This window comes from Heloderma suspectum, chromosome 10 (assembly GCF_057233095.1).
Source record: "Heloderma suspectum isolate Gila_16-S chromosome 10, 16-S_ref, whole genome shotgun sequence".
NCBI lineage: Eukaryota > Metazoa > Chordata > Lepidosauria > Squamata > Helodermatidae > Heloderma > Heloderma suspectum.
The window spans coordinates 41,828,549-41,842,788 of record NC_139467.1 but is presented as its reverse complement, the minus strand read 5'-3'; the positions used below and the strand labels follow the sequence as shown (position 1 = coordinate 41,842,788).

The 14,240-nt window shown below is 48.3% G+C and overlaps 1 protein-coding gene across 2 annotated transcripts in view; it reads left to right on the top strand.

The window, feature by feature from the left end:
- ADGRB2 (adhesion G protein-coupled receptor B2) overlaps positions 1–10,624 on the top strand; it is a 152,016-nt gene extending 141,392 nt beyond the window's left edge. Inside the window, exons 27-29 of one of the 2 annotated variants that reach the window (XM_084814426.1) lie at positions 3,416–3,520; positions 4,900–4,953; positions 9,686–10,624. In XM_084814426.1, the coding sequence (XP_084670552.1) occupies positions 3,416–3,520; positions 4,900–4,953; positions 9,686–9,868 (342 nt within the window). In that variant the 3' untranslated portion in view covers positions 9,869–10,624. The remainder of the gene's footprint in view (positions 1–3,415; positions 3,521–4,899; positions 4,954–9,685) is intronic. The other variant, XM_084814425.1, reaches the window with a different exon arrangement.
- Positions 10,625–14,240: the final 3,616 nt, after the last annotated feature.

Sequence of the window (14,240 nt, the reverse complement as noted above, 5' to 3'; positions counted from 1 at the left end):
TCCCAGGATCCTGCAGGCGGGGGGAGTTGTGTCAGTGAAACTAGAATAAAACGGATGCATATGGGACTATTCTTCCCCAGCCTCCAAATGTGTTGGCCTACAGCTCCCATAGTTCCCAGTCAGCATGGCCAGTGCTAACGTCGTGTAGTATCCAGTGTTAGTCCCACTTAGAATAGACCCATTGAAATGAATGGGACTCAAGTTAGTCATGATTAACATAAGTGCCATTCATGTCAATGGGTCTACTCTACATAGGGCTGACATTGGACACTAACCATTGTTCTAAGCAAAGCCAGCAAAGGGGCATTCATAGGAACATCAGAAGAGCCCTGCTGGAGCAGACCAAGGGTCCATCTAGTCCAGCATTCTGTTCACACAGTGGCCAACCAGCTGTCAACTGGGAACCCTTAATGCAGCCTTCCCCAACCTGGTGCCAGGGAATTATGGGAATTGTAGTCCAACACATCTGAAGGGCACCAGGTTGGGGAAGGATAATTGACCTATTGGCCCAAGTCCAAATGCCTTGACGCAGGAGTCTTCAACCATTCAGCTCCAGCATGGCACTCCACTTTCATCCTTATCCTTAAAGTCTCTCTTTGTCCTGCTCGTTATGTTTTCCTCCCCCCTGCTCCCCTCCAGTGCAAGTCTTCTCTTTGTCCTTGGAAAAAACAAAACAATACACGGGGGCCACTTCTAAGCCTACACACTGCTTCTGCGGTTGTATGGGGGTGCTGTTTATGGACCACATCCGACATCATCGATGGGCTGATGGAGAGCAGAGGGAGGGTATGCTTGTCCTTCGCCCCCACCGCAGTGCTCCAGCCTCACCCTTCCACGTGGGGAGGACACATCCAAAGTCTGCGTACACACGTAATATTGAAAGCACACGGGCATCATTGATGTGGTCTTTCCCCAGGAATGAACAGGGCAATTGAGGCTTATGTATGTTGGATTTTATATGGATAGGTGGTCTTTGGATGTGCTGTCCCCAAGTGGATGATGGAGGTCAGGGGTGCCCATGCTCTGGGCCATGTGGTGGGCCAGATAGGCCCAAAGATATCATCCAAACCAGGTTTCTATCATCTGATCATGTGGTGAAGTACATTTTTCATACTGCTTCCCCGTGTTTCCCCTTGTTTACCTCTGTGGGGAAATTCACGTCCCCTGGTGGGTAGCCACAACAGAGTAATTGCTCCCCCATAGTTACAGGCAGCCTAAATATTGGTCCCAGGGCAGGGTCTGAAGACACATGAGGCAGCCACCTTGCTGAAGCTAAGCAGGTCTGGGTCTGGTCAGTGCTTGGAGAGGAGACCACATGGGAACCACATGTAGCCACCTTCCATGATGGAAGAAAGGTGGGATAGAAATGTAATAAATAAAGAAATAGCCGTCTGTTGCCAGCTATGTCCCTACAGATTTGGGGCTAAAGTAGGCTTGGACTGAAATGTGGCCAGTTAGTGTGCAATCCTATGCATGGTTAGATAAAAAAAGGCCTACAACCCCCAGCATTCCCCAGCCAGCATGGCTGACTGGGGAATGGTGGGAGTAGTGGGACTTTTTTCTGTCTAAACACGCATAGGATTGCACCCTTAGAGAGGTTTTGGCAGGAGGGGAGGCGCAAGGATACAGACAGGGGTGGGGAGAGAGAGACACCCCCCCCCCTTTGCCTAAGGGTCTTCTCAGAAGTCCAATTTATCTCTGGGCTTTTGGGAGACACATGGGGAGAGGGTGGTATAGCATTCCCCTCCCACACTTCTGAAATAATACCCATGCTGCTGTGGGTTGTTTCTTCTCTCAAACCACTTTCCTGGCTGTGATTTAAGCATAATCAGATGAATTAGGCCCCCGAGTTTTATAATGGATGATAAAGAGCATTAGCTCTTGATTAAAACACTGGAACCAGGGATGGGAGTATTTTAACTGGGTTTATGGGAGAAGAGGTAATATTCTTCCAGTTATCAGGAAAGATTTGATGGGGGGTGTAGTTCCGAGAGGCCTTAAGGGCTTGTCATCCATCGATTTCAGCCCGTAAATGTTGACCTGACAAAATCTCTTGTCAGTGGAACAATCAGCTGAGAAGAGGAGAAACATTGTAGACTATCCCACCACACACTAGATGTCTAGCGGGGGCGAGGTGGTCACTTTTCAGAGCATTGAAGGCGGGGATGATGTCAAACAGTTGTTTTGATTCCTTGGCTGTTTGTTTTGTTTTTCTCTGCTGCTCTGTGTGTTAATCTGTATTTTTAATGTAATTCTGTTTTTACTTGGCAGCCATTTTTTATCTCTCCTTACTTGATATTACTATTTACTTGTTTGTGGATTATCATGTATTATGGATTGTATCAATGATTGCCCTGGGTATCTCTTATTATTTTTCATTTATTATAAAGCATTTTATTCCCCCACTCTTCAACCAGACAGGCTCCCAGAGCAGCTGACAGATAAATAAAACACAAGACACTCCCTGCCCTCTGGTTTACAAAGCTAAAAGGTCATGACACAAAAGGAAAACTGGATGGGGAGGGAAGAGGAAAATAAGGCACCAATTCTGAATGTTTGTTCTTACAATGACTAGCTGCAATGTTTCTAATGGCTGTAATACAGCCTGAAATTGTTTGGCTTCAGGTCACGACCAGCTAGAATGGAAACAGTCCAAACAGAGGAAGAGCCCAAATTTGCTGGTCTCTCAGATGAGCTGATGGCCCTGCTTCTGACTCTCTCCCTCTTCTATGGCCTGATGGAAGGGCTGATGGATGACAGCTGCGGGGAGAGGCAACCCCCAATGAAGCATTGTCGCATCCACATCCCAAGCTCATATCTGCTCACAGGTTTTGCGAGGTTTTGCAGTGGTTCAAATCTAGCAAAACCTGTTTTACCTGAAACCACAGCAGGACCAAAGGAATGTGAACACCAGAGGGAACAAGGCCTCTGTCAGACCACCTCTTAAAAACTGCTATCTGCCATCAGCCAGATCTGGTTCCTCATGAGTGTCACCCGGGGCCAGCCAATTATACTTTTGTACCCCAGTAAAACATGCCTTTGGATCAATGGATCCAGTTCACAACATGCTTCCTGTTGAACTATTTTCTGTGTTTGCTAGACTGTGATTGGGATTTCAACAGTCCTCACAAGAGCTGTGTAATGTTGACCAGTGTTGATTAACCCTATACTCTACAAGGAAGGGAAGAGCTTGCTTAAGGCCACATAGTGAGTAAATGGCTGAGGAGAGATTTAACCTAGGTAGGAGGAGGGCTTCCCCACTCATGCTTTTGAACCCCCGTGCTTTTAGCCATTTTGGTTTTATAGGGGCAGGGTGGTGGTGAGATACTGTGCCTACGTAGGCTCCGCTGACACATCTCTTTCCCTTCTCTCTCCCTGCTCACTTCTTGGGCGTTGCTGCTTTAAACATTTGCAGAAAGTTATGCATACAAGAAAACGCCACTCGGAACTTTACCATGAGTTGAATCAGAAATTTCATACGCTGGACCGATATCGTGCCCCAGCTACTAATGCTGCAAAGGTAAGGATGGGTGAAAAGGGGCAGAATTAAGTCCTTCCTCACCAAAACAAGATGGGTGTGTGGCAATAATATTGAGCAGGGCTTAATCTGAGCCAGAACTCAGACTTATAACCTGTTTTGAATGTCCCAGAAACCTGTGATGTCCTGGTACCGAAACTCAAGCCCAGGGGCCAAACCCAGACCTCCAGAGTTCCCAGTCTGGCCCTCTGGAATTCCCCAAATATGCAAGGGTTTGTTTGTTTTTTGTATTTAGCCCTGCCCCTTTGCCTTTGGCTCTGCCCACCACTAGAATGCAGCCCCCAAGAGCATCTCCAAAATGGAATGTGGCCCTTGGGCTGAAAGAGGTTCAACACCCCTGTTCTAGTGCCTCTGAGCATATGCAGTGTTCAGGACAGATAACAGAATTTAAGTGGTGCAACACATGATTCACTTAAGGTCTTGATTGGTACTGGAGGATAGTGTAATGGCCATGCAACTGAAATGCATGTTTGTTTTTTATAAGAAAATTATGCAAAACCAAGGGAGATGGTAAGTCTACTGATAGTGATTAGCAGTGATAGCTAGAAATGGAACCTCCTATGTTGAGAGGCACAAGGCCTCCCGTTACCACCACCATGTGCTGAAGACCAGCAACTGGCTGACATGGAGTTTGCCGTAGAGAGCAGGGCATAGCATTTCTCTTCAGCCCATGATCCCTCCTACTGAAGAGCTTGCCCCAACCCAAATGGCACTGTCTCTCAACTAGGACTGTGTATAAAGTTGGGGTGCTGGAGGAATTAGTTATTTGCACATTCCAGCATGAATGGACTGAGCTGCATCTCTGGGACTAACCTGTGCATTGAAATTTAGAGTACAATCCTATGCATGTTTAGACAGAAAAAAAGCCCTACATCTCCCAGCAACCCTCAGCCAGCTGGGGAATGCTGGGAGTTGTAGGACTTTTTTCTGTCTAAACATGCATGAGATTACGCCCTTAGTTAATCCACCAGATTTCACATTTCTTGAAGTTCCATCTCAGTTCTTGGCTCAAACTAGTATCAAAATATGTTTGTTTTTAATGCACATTTTACGAGAAAATATGTTTAGAAAATAATGTTTAGACATTATTTAAATCTGAATTTTCGTGTGGATTTTAAAAAAATCAAAGATTAATCTAGAATCAGGACAGAACGGACTGATAATTGAATGTATGAGAAAGTGATGCTGACCAGAATTAGACTTGAGTCATCCGTCCCTAGTATAAACTCTGCTGAAGAATCTGAATTCCACAGCAAGAAATGGCAAACTTTGTCACCAAAGTTGGGATGGATTACGAGGTGGTGGGGAGGGTGGATGCGCTTTCTAGGGATTAGAAGATAATTATGGCTCTTCTCATGCAGAGAGAGAAGCGGTGGAGCGTCTCTTCAGGGAGCGGAGAAAAGAATTTGTCTGGTGTAAGTGGTTTTTCATACTTGGAGGGACAGAAGAGAGATGCATTATGGGAGAAAGGTTTTTGGCATTAGCCTTCCTGATTACCTCTCACCTAATATGTTAAGTAGGAGATTGACCAAGATCATCAGAAAAACATTTGTGGCTTCTAAAGCTAATCCTCAATCCACAGGGTTCCCTTTTGAACCTCTGGACCTAGTCCACAATATCTTCTAGCTATACCCAGCCCAGACAATGAGGGACTTAAGAAGATTAAAACAAGAGGCAGAATGTTTTGGTCCAGGCCAGATTGACCCCCCAGCCCGGATGAATCCGGCATCATCGTGCTTCTCTCTGCATGGAGACAGGGACTCATCTGGCACTTGGAGGAACAGTTCCTCCAAGCACTGTCTGCTCCATACGCTATGCGCTGTCCCAGTTGGGGCAGCACGCAAAGGGAAGGGACTCAACCACTGCTTGGAGGAACTCCATCTTGTGTTTTCCCCCTCCCCAGCCTCCATAATGTCTAGTTCAGCTTACCCCCTGTCCTAACATCATTGCAATTAATGGTTATCCACTTGATATAGGTGACTGGGTAGCATAACTCCTGGAATTCACATCCTGAGAGAGTGACGTATAGTTTTGACTACACCATAGTTACACAAACAAGCCTGCTCGTACTCGAGTGCTCCTCGCTCCATTCTTCTCCAGCACAGCCATTGGAAGCACCAACTTCCTGCTTTAAACTAGAGACATATGACAATTTCATTTTTGCTTGCAAAACATGTGAGCATGCTCTGTTTGAAGACCCAAGCATGAGCACATGTCCCCTGAAAATGTTTGCAAATTGCCAGACATGTGTGCATGTTCAATTTGTGCAACATTCCCAGTTTGATTTTCTGCAAATTTCCCACTGTGGACTGAAAGCTCCACTTTAGTCAATGGAAGAAATTTATGTAAATTAGGACATTTGTGCAAATTTGGGGAAATTTGCACAAATTTCATATTTACTCGCTGCTCAATGTGCGCAATTTTCTCATTCACTCAGTACAAGCAGCGATTGCAAACCTGAACAGCAACCAGGCACAAGACGAGCAGTGAGTAGGGATAGACAAACTCACCCGTGCCCGGTTTTGTCGGGTGTTCGCCGAGCCGCTGCTGCTGCCTACCCCTGCTCTAATGTTGCGGAAATGGATCCTTTACAGCCGCCAATTACACAGCATTACCTACCTGGAAGCGCCTGAGCTTTCATTGTTGCATACGATGGCGGCTGCCAGGTGCTTGCCAAGCAACAGGGTGCTCACCAAGTGGGTCTGTGAGCACCCCAAGATTTGGTGAGCACAGTCCGTCAGACTCTACACACATACACCTCCCCACAGACTCTCACAACATCCCTAGCAGTGAGATGACATTCGGAGAACTCTAGCGATCTCCAACATCACTCGTTTACCCATCCCTAGTTTCAACTATCTGCAGCTTATTATGTATTACATCTGAACCGGGAATAATGGCTAGTTTAAACTTTGGTTTATTGAAACAGGCCAGGACCATAAACCTGGTTTATTTAGGGATGGGGGAGAATTCCGCGACGGACCCCAATGAGGCCGGATTCCAAGAATCCGGTCCCATTGGGGCCCGTGGTGGAACGGAGCACTCACCTCTGCCTCCCCGCGGAATCCGTGTGGGTCGGCTCCATTGTAGTGTTGATCCTGCGGAGCCAGCGGCCAGCTCCGCTTCACTGGCGATACGGCCGGCCGCTATTGCCATGCTGTATCCCTGGGGTAGGGTAAGTTGCAGCCATAAAGCTGGTGGATTAGCCTAAATGCAGCCATTTATGGCTGCATTTAGGCTAATCTACCAGCTTTACAGCCGCAAATGGTGCCCACTACACCATTTGCATCCGGAGACTCACTTACCCTACCCCAGCGATACAGCACGGCAGTGGCAGCCGGCCGTATCGCCAGCGAAGTGGAGCTGACCCACACAGATTCCGGGTGGGAGGGACGGCTCGCCAACCCCCCCTGCAGACCCCCCCGCCGGACCCAGAGGTAAGGGATTCATACATCCCTAGGTTTGTGGCTTGTTCTAATAAGCCATAGTTTAAACTAGGGATGGCAGAGAATTCCGCCATGGATTCCAGTGAGGCCAGATTCTTTAGAATCCGGCCCCCTGGAATCCCTGGCGGAACAGCCTCCTGCCCCCCCGCCCCCCCACGGATTCCCCCCGGGACAGCACTTACCTGGGGTGGATGCGATGGATTTGGCGGCGGCGGTTGCGGTGGTGGCTGGTCTCCTGGCCGGCCATGGCCGGGCTGCTGCCGCCGCCATTGCTGTCCTTGCAGCCATGATAGGCTATGTAAGAATTTACATAGCCTATCACGGCTAACCCAAACAAAAAACAAAAAAACGCAGTATACGGAAATGGGGGCAGCTATGGTGGCCGCCATTTGCATTCCCTATTTTTCGCCGATTTATCTTACGTAAGATAAAACAGCGAAAAAAAGGGGAACGCAGATAGCGTAGTGGACGCTATTTGCGTTACTTTATTTTTCGCCGTTCTAGCCTACGTAAATATTTCTTATGTAGCCTATCATGGCTTACGTAGCCTATCACGGCTGCCTGGCTGGATGTAAATGGCGGCCGCCATTTGCGTCCGCACCAGCCCGTCCGTGGCTGGAAATCTGGCTGCGGACGGCCCTGGCCAGCTGCTCCGTGGCCTGGCCGCGGAGCGGAGCCAGGTGTCGAGGATTCCGGGGTGGAGGACCGGATCGCCTCCCCCCCCACCACGAAAGATTCCGCGAAAATCTCCTTTCTCCTAATTTAACAACAGAAAAAAGAGAATCAACCATGTCAAAGATCTAAATCCACATACATACATATCATTTTTCTCTATTTCTTGTACAAATTCTATAAAAGGTTTCCAAACTAACATAAATTTAGTTGTTGACCCTTCTTTAATTATAATAGTAAGTTTTGTAGGGATGGCGGAGAATTCCGCCATGGATTTCAGTGAGGCCGAATGCACTGGCATTCGGCCCCCCAAAACCCGTGGTGGAACGGCCTCCCACCCCCCACCACCTCACGGAATAGCCCCGGAACGAAATTTACCTGAGGCTCCGGCAGTGGCAGCAACAGCGGTGGCTGGTCTTCCGATCGGCTGCTGCGGCCGCCATTTGCATCCTGCGAGGCTGCCGTGATAAGCTACGTAAGTATTTGTTTAGCTTATCACAGCAAAGAGCAGGGACGCAAACGGCAGCCACTATGCCGTTTGCGCTGCTGCTCTTTCCGTGATAGGCTACGTAAGTATTTTCGTAGCCTATCACGGTAAAGGCAGCCACACAAATGGCGTAGTGGCTGCCATTTGCGTAGCTGCCTTTACCGTGATAGGCTACATAAATACCTACGTAGCCTATCACAGAAAGAGCAGCAGCGCAAATGGCATAGCGGCTTCTGTTTGCGTCCCTGCTCTTTGCCGTGATAGGCTACGTAAATACTTACGTAGCCTATCACAGCAGCCTCGCAGGATGCAAATGGCGGCCACAGCAGCCATGTTTAAAGCAGCAACGCCCAACACTGCCATGCAGTGAAGGGGGGTGGGGGATGTATTGCCATGACATCAGCAAATCGACTTTATGGAGAGGGAAGAGGGAATTCAGGAAGATAGGATTAGGAATGTACGAAAGTCACTTGCCTTTTCGAAGGGTGACATTCGCAGTGGGGGGGGGAGGTGCTTCGTCCCTCCCCCCGAAATTCTGTCCAGCCAGCTCCACTCCGCGGAGATTCCGCAGAGCCACCATAGCCGCCGCCGTTTGCGTCCCTGTATTTTGCCGTGATAGGTGTCATAAATATTTACGTAGCCTATCACGGCAAGCAAAAAAAAAAAAAACAGCTGACAAAAATGGCGGCGGATACGGCGGCCACCATTTGCGTTCCTTTCCCCCCCCACCATTTTAGCCTACATAGGCTATTACGTATATTTACGTAGGCTATTACGGCGAAAAAAGGAACGCAAATAGTGCCCACTACGCCATTTGCGTTCCCCTTCTTTTTTTCACCGTAATAGCCTACGTAAATATTTACATAGGCTAAAACGGCGGAAAAAGGGAACGCAAATGGCGGCCGCCGTAGCCGCTGCCATTTGTGTCCGCTGTTGTTGTTTTTGCTTGCCATGGTAAGCTACGTAAATACTTACGTAGCCTATCACGGCCTCCGCAGAGACGCAAATGGCGTCCCTGCGTTAGCCGTGATAGGCTACGTAATTATTTACGTAGCCTATCACGGCTATGATGAGGAAGCGAATGGCAGCCGCAGACGCGGCCACCATTCGCAAGTCAGTGCAGAAGGCAGCAGGTAAGTGCTCCATTTCACGCGCCTTTTGTGGGGGGGGGCGGGGGCTTAGTTCCGCCACGGATTTCAGGGGGTTGAATGCACTGGCATTCGGCCTCATGGAGATCCGTGGCAGAATTCTCTGACATCCCTAGATAGGATAGGAAATTGCCTTTTACCAAGTCGCAGACCATTTGTCCATCTGGATCAGTGTTGTCTATACTGAATAGCAGTGGCGCACCAGAATATGAGACAGGAATTTTTCCAAGCCGTACCTGGAGATGCCAGGGATCGAACCAGGGACTTCTCATGCAAAGTGTGCGCTCTACCACTGAGCTCCTTCCTTTTCTGGGCCTGCCATTTTCAGTGGCAGCCCTGTGTTGCTTGTACTGTTTTTTCCGTCCTGAGTCGCCTTCGTTTCCTCTTTGCCCAGCAGGAAATCACCAGCCCAGAGAACCGGCAGCAGAAACAGAAGTCTTGGAGCACATTCAAGGCCATGACACTGAGCTCCCTGCCCTCCAAGCACCGGGAGAAGCTGGAGTTGCATTCTGCAGACTGGGAAAAGCACTGCATGAGCCTGGACCTCTCTGAGGGGGACTTCCAGACAGAGGTGTGAGCCTCATGGACCCTGTGACTTAGCAATCTATAAATATATATACATATATTTTCACACTGACACTTTGGGAAAAGATGCAAAACAAGGCAAAAAGACAGCTCCTTCCCCTTCTGGTGATTTTGTTGGGGGATGGGCTTTTGGAAATAGTGGCCTCCCATTTAGATGCTCCCCAAGTGGGGGAAGAAGGGGTTCGCAGGAGATGCTGTGCCCCTTCCCCAGATGTCACGTAGACACAGCCACGCGCACCCTCCACAGTCACCTGCCCTTCTTGGAGATCAGGAGGGGAGGTATTCTTGCCCCCCACCACTACTCTGTCTGCCACCCCCACTTCCCTGCAGTGATTCACCGTCGCTGGGACACAAGAGTACGCACACAATCACGCCAGTCCTCCCACCCACAGGACCTGACAGGGAGGCCTCCCCTCTTGGGGACAAGCGGACTGATCGTAGCTCTTTTTTCTATCTGGATATTTCCTCACGCCATGCACCATGTGCACAGCCAGCAGTCTGGGATAGAAGTTGCCGCCCTGCGTCTCTCCTCCAAGACCCGGCCCCTTGCTCTGTTCTTCCTCCAGCTCCAGATCTTCCTGCCTGGGCAGTCAGGGAGGAGGCACCCTGCTTCTTCTCTGCCCCAGCCCACACCAGGCTCCCTTCCTCTGGAACACCCTGCCCACGTCTCTCTTCGCCACCCCCTCTATCCCAGGCCAGGCGGGCACTGTTGTTCGTTGGAAATAAAAATTCACTCTGTGGACCTTTGCTGCTGTCTGGTTCTCACTTTGGTTGATGACAATCAGCAACGCCCAGTACAGAAAGAAATGGGAATTCTAGAGCTGGGGCCATTTTTCATTTGTATATTTGGTTGTTTTACAAAGAGAAAAAAATTCAAGGTGAATTTGGAGAGGGCCTCTTGCAGCTGGTTCCCTCCAGGTGGGTTGGACTACAACTCCCAGCATCCCTTAGCCATCATGCTGGGAGTTGTAGTCCAGCACAACTGGAGGGCAGCAGGTTGGGGAAGGCTGCCCCATTGTCTCTAAAACATCTGCAAGCATTTCTAAACAACTTACAAGGATTTGGGGAATATACATCTTAATGCAGAGAAGGCCGATCAGCCACAACTGCCATAGGAATGTCGAGGGAAGGTTAAAAAAATAATAATTCAGGTTTGCATCATTTCTGAGGAAGGAGGAGACACATGTCTCTAGATTTTGCAAGGCCAGCTCCTGTACTCGCACATGGCCCCTCCACCATCTCCCTTTGCAAGACTCAACCAGGTCAGTATTCCTATGGGTGAAGCAAAGAACAAGTGTGTTTTTGCACCTGTTACTTGATGTGCAGAGCAATCTGTGCAGGTTTATTCATTTCATTTATTACATTTCTATACAGCCAAATAGCCAAAGCTCTCTAGGTGTTTTACAGACATTAAAAACATTAAGAATACAATATGATACATAATATAAAAGCCAGTTAGATACAAACATATAAAAAGGCAGCATGCAAGCGCTGCGCGCACACACATTTATATGTAAGAGAGACGGACTAACAACAGAGTATTAAAAAATATATTTTAAGCTAACCATTTCAGCTTCCGCCCTCATCAGTAGCTGTGCTGTTAAATGTGTTTTAACAGCACAGCTATTGATGAGGGCTAGGGATGGACGAAAGTCCCTTACCTGGTCCCGCAGCTTTGGGGGGGGGAGGCGCTCCGTTTCTCCCCCTGAAATTCTTGGCGGGTGGGGAGGCGCCCCGCCCCTCCCCGCCAAAATTCTGGCCGGGGGGGAGCGCCCCGCCTCTCAGGCCGTGAAAGAAAAAAGTAAAGTAAAAAAAAAACATGATAGGCTACGTAAAGATTTACGTAGCCTATCATGGCTAGATTTTCAAAGTCAGCCATGATAGGCTATGTAAATCTTTATGTAGCCTATCACGGCTGACTTTGAAAATCTAGCCGTGATAGGCTACATAAATCTTTATGTAGCCTATCACGTTTTTGGGGGGGGGGTTACTTTACTTGGAAATGGCGGCGGCGGCAGCCGGTCAGAAGACTGGCCGCCGCCGGGATCCGCCGCCGCAAGGGACGTTCACACGAGGTAAGTCCCATCCCGGGGGGGTGGTGTCAGAGAATTTCTCCACCAATTTCGGGGGGCCGAATGCGTTGGCATTCAGCCTCCCGGAGATTCGTGGAGAAATTATCCGACATCCCTAAGAGGGCAGAAGCCAAAACATTTAGCTTAAAATATATTTGTAATACTGTGTTGTTAGTCTGTCTCTCTTTCTTATACATTTTGCTGTAAGACTGACGGCACCCTCAGTGGATCCAGAGCCTCAGAGGGGGTCCTTAGATGATGAGCATAGTGTACAGGTGGGTTCATACCAGGAGAGGCATTCCGTCAGGTATTGCGGTCCCGAGCTGTGTAAGGCTTTATAAGTCAAAACCAGCACCTTGAATCAGGCTTGGAAACATACAGGCAGCCAGTGCAAGCAGGCTAGAATCAGTATTATATGTTTGGACCTTCTTGTCCCCATTATCAATCTGCCACCGCATTTTGCACGAACTGCAGCTTTTGAACCATCTTAAAGGCAGCCCCACGTAGAGTGCATTGCAGTAATCTTAACTTGGAGGTTACCAGAGCATAGACGACTGAAGCCAGGTTATTGCTGTTCAGATAGCGGCATAGCTGGGCCACCAACCCAAGTGGGTAGAAGGCACTCCGTGCCACTGAGGCCACCTAAGCCTCAAATAACAAAGATGGCTCCAGGAGGACCATCCATGGATCACGGGGGTTGAACTCCCAATTCCCAGGAACTGCAAAGGAAGAAGACACTAGCGGCCTCCCTACGTTTCCTTCCTCATCTTGGCTGGGGCAGAGATGAGGCCTCGTGGCTTGGTCCAGTCACCAAGGGAGTCCTCCACAAACTGTGCACAAAGCCTGGCGTTTGCTTTGGATTCAAGGGCTTTTTGTTACCTGACGCAACATATAAACTGAACCAGCATTTCTAAGCCAACAGTGTGTTAAGCACAGTTTTTTTATTTATTTATTACAGAATTTATAAACTGCTCCACCTCAAGAGAGATCAGAGCAGTGTACAACAAATCGAAGTACAACAAAATTGCAATAAAAGTGACTGGAATTCAGTCATTCACCAGGAAATGCTTGCCTGAGAAGAAAGGTCTTCCACAAATGTCAAGAACATAGCATTGTGGATGCATGCCTGCTCTCAGAAGGGCATTCCATTGGGTGGGAGCTGGCCCACTGAAGTCCCTACTCCTGGTGGTATGCAGGTGGATCTCCAACCTATGTGGGACCACCACAGTGCCTCCTCAGAAGGCCATCAGGCAGGATGAAAAGGGGAGAAGAAAGAAGGGGGATTTTCAGACTAGTGGTTTCTGTGCTCAACATACCTTAGGTCTGTACAGCTTCTAATTTATCCAGCAGAATGCTTCCTGTCTAACCTATATTGTGGCCTGGCTGATGCTTAATTCCTTCCCTATCCCTCTTCTTGCAGTGCCAGCCAGATAGCAAAAACTGGAGTTTTATCAACCTTCTATACAATTGGGTAGTTTTCAGTAGGGATGTACGGATTGTGCAAAATCTGTTCTGTGTCTCGGAGGTTGACGGGGGCCTTTTGTTTCATATTCTGCCCATCAACGGAATTGGATTTTTTCGTTTCTGAATTTGCGCAAATTCACATTTGCACTAATGTGAATTTGTGCAAATTCACAGGTGCAAAAATGTGCAAATTTTCCCCAAATGTGCATTTTCGGGCTTTAGCCTATGGAGGAAATGCACATCTTTGGCTGGGTTTTTTTGGGGGGGTGCATATTTTTCTACAATGAAATTTGCACATTACCAAAGGTTTGAAAAACAGTCAGCTAGTCCATGGAATCTGCTTGACGGGAAAAAGCCAGTCTGCTCCAGAATCCACAAGTCAGATTCATAAAAATCCAAACTCATTTGGTTTCATTGCAGATTTCTCTGACATCCTTTGTCTTCAGTCTGGTGGGTCACAGAAGTTGGGTAGGTAGTCCTGCTGTCCTTGAAGAGGGGAAAGGTGAGATCATTTAGACCTGGTCTACACAACGTGTTACCCACCAAACCAAATGCACCCCCCCCCCATAGTTCTCATGGCCTGCCAGGTGCTAGAAACGCACACACGTGTACACATAGTATTTGTGGAGTCTCAACAATTTAGCAAATGGAAGAGGTTTATCGAACTGTAGCTGGTCATCATACCAGACATTGGCCTTGATGTGTTTCCACTCATGCAGGGCTGGCATAGCATCTCATATCTCCTAAAGGCTAACAAAAGCAGCATATGCTAAACAAAATTAGGGAAGCTTCCAAAAATTCTTCTCATTCTAAATTTCTTTCTGGATT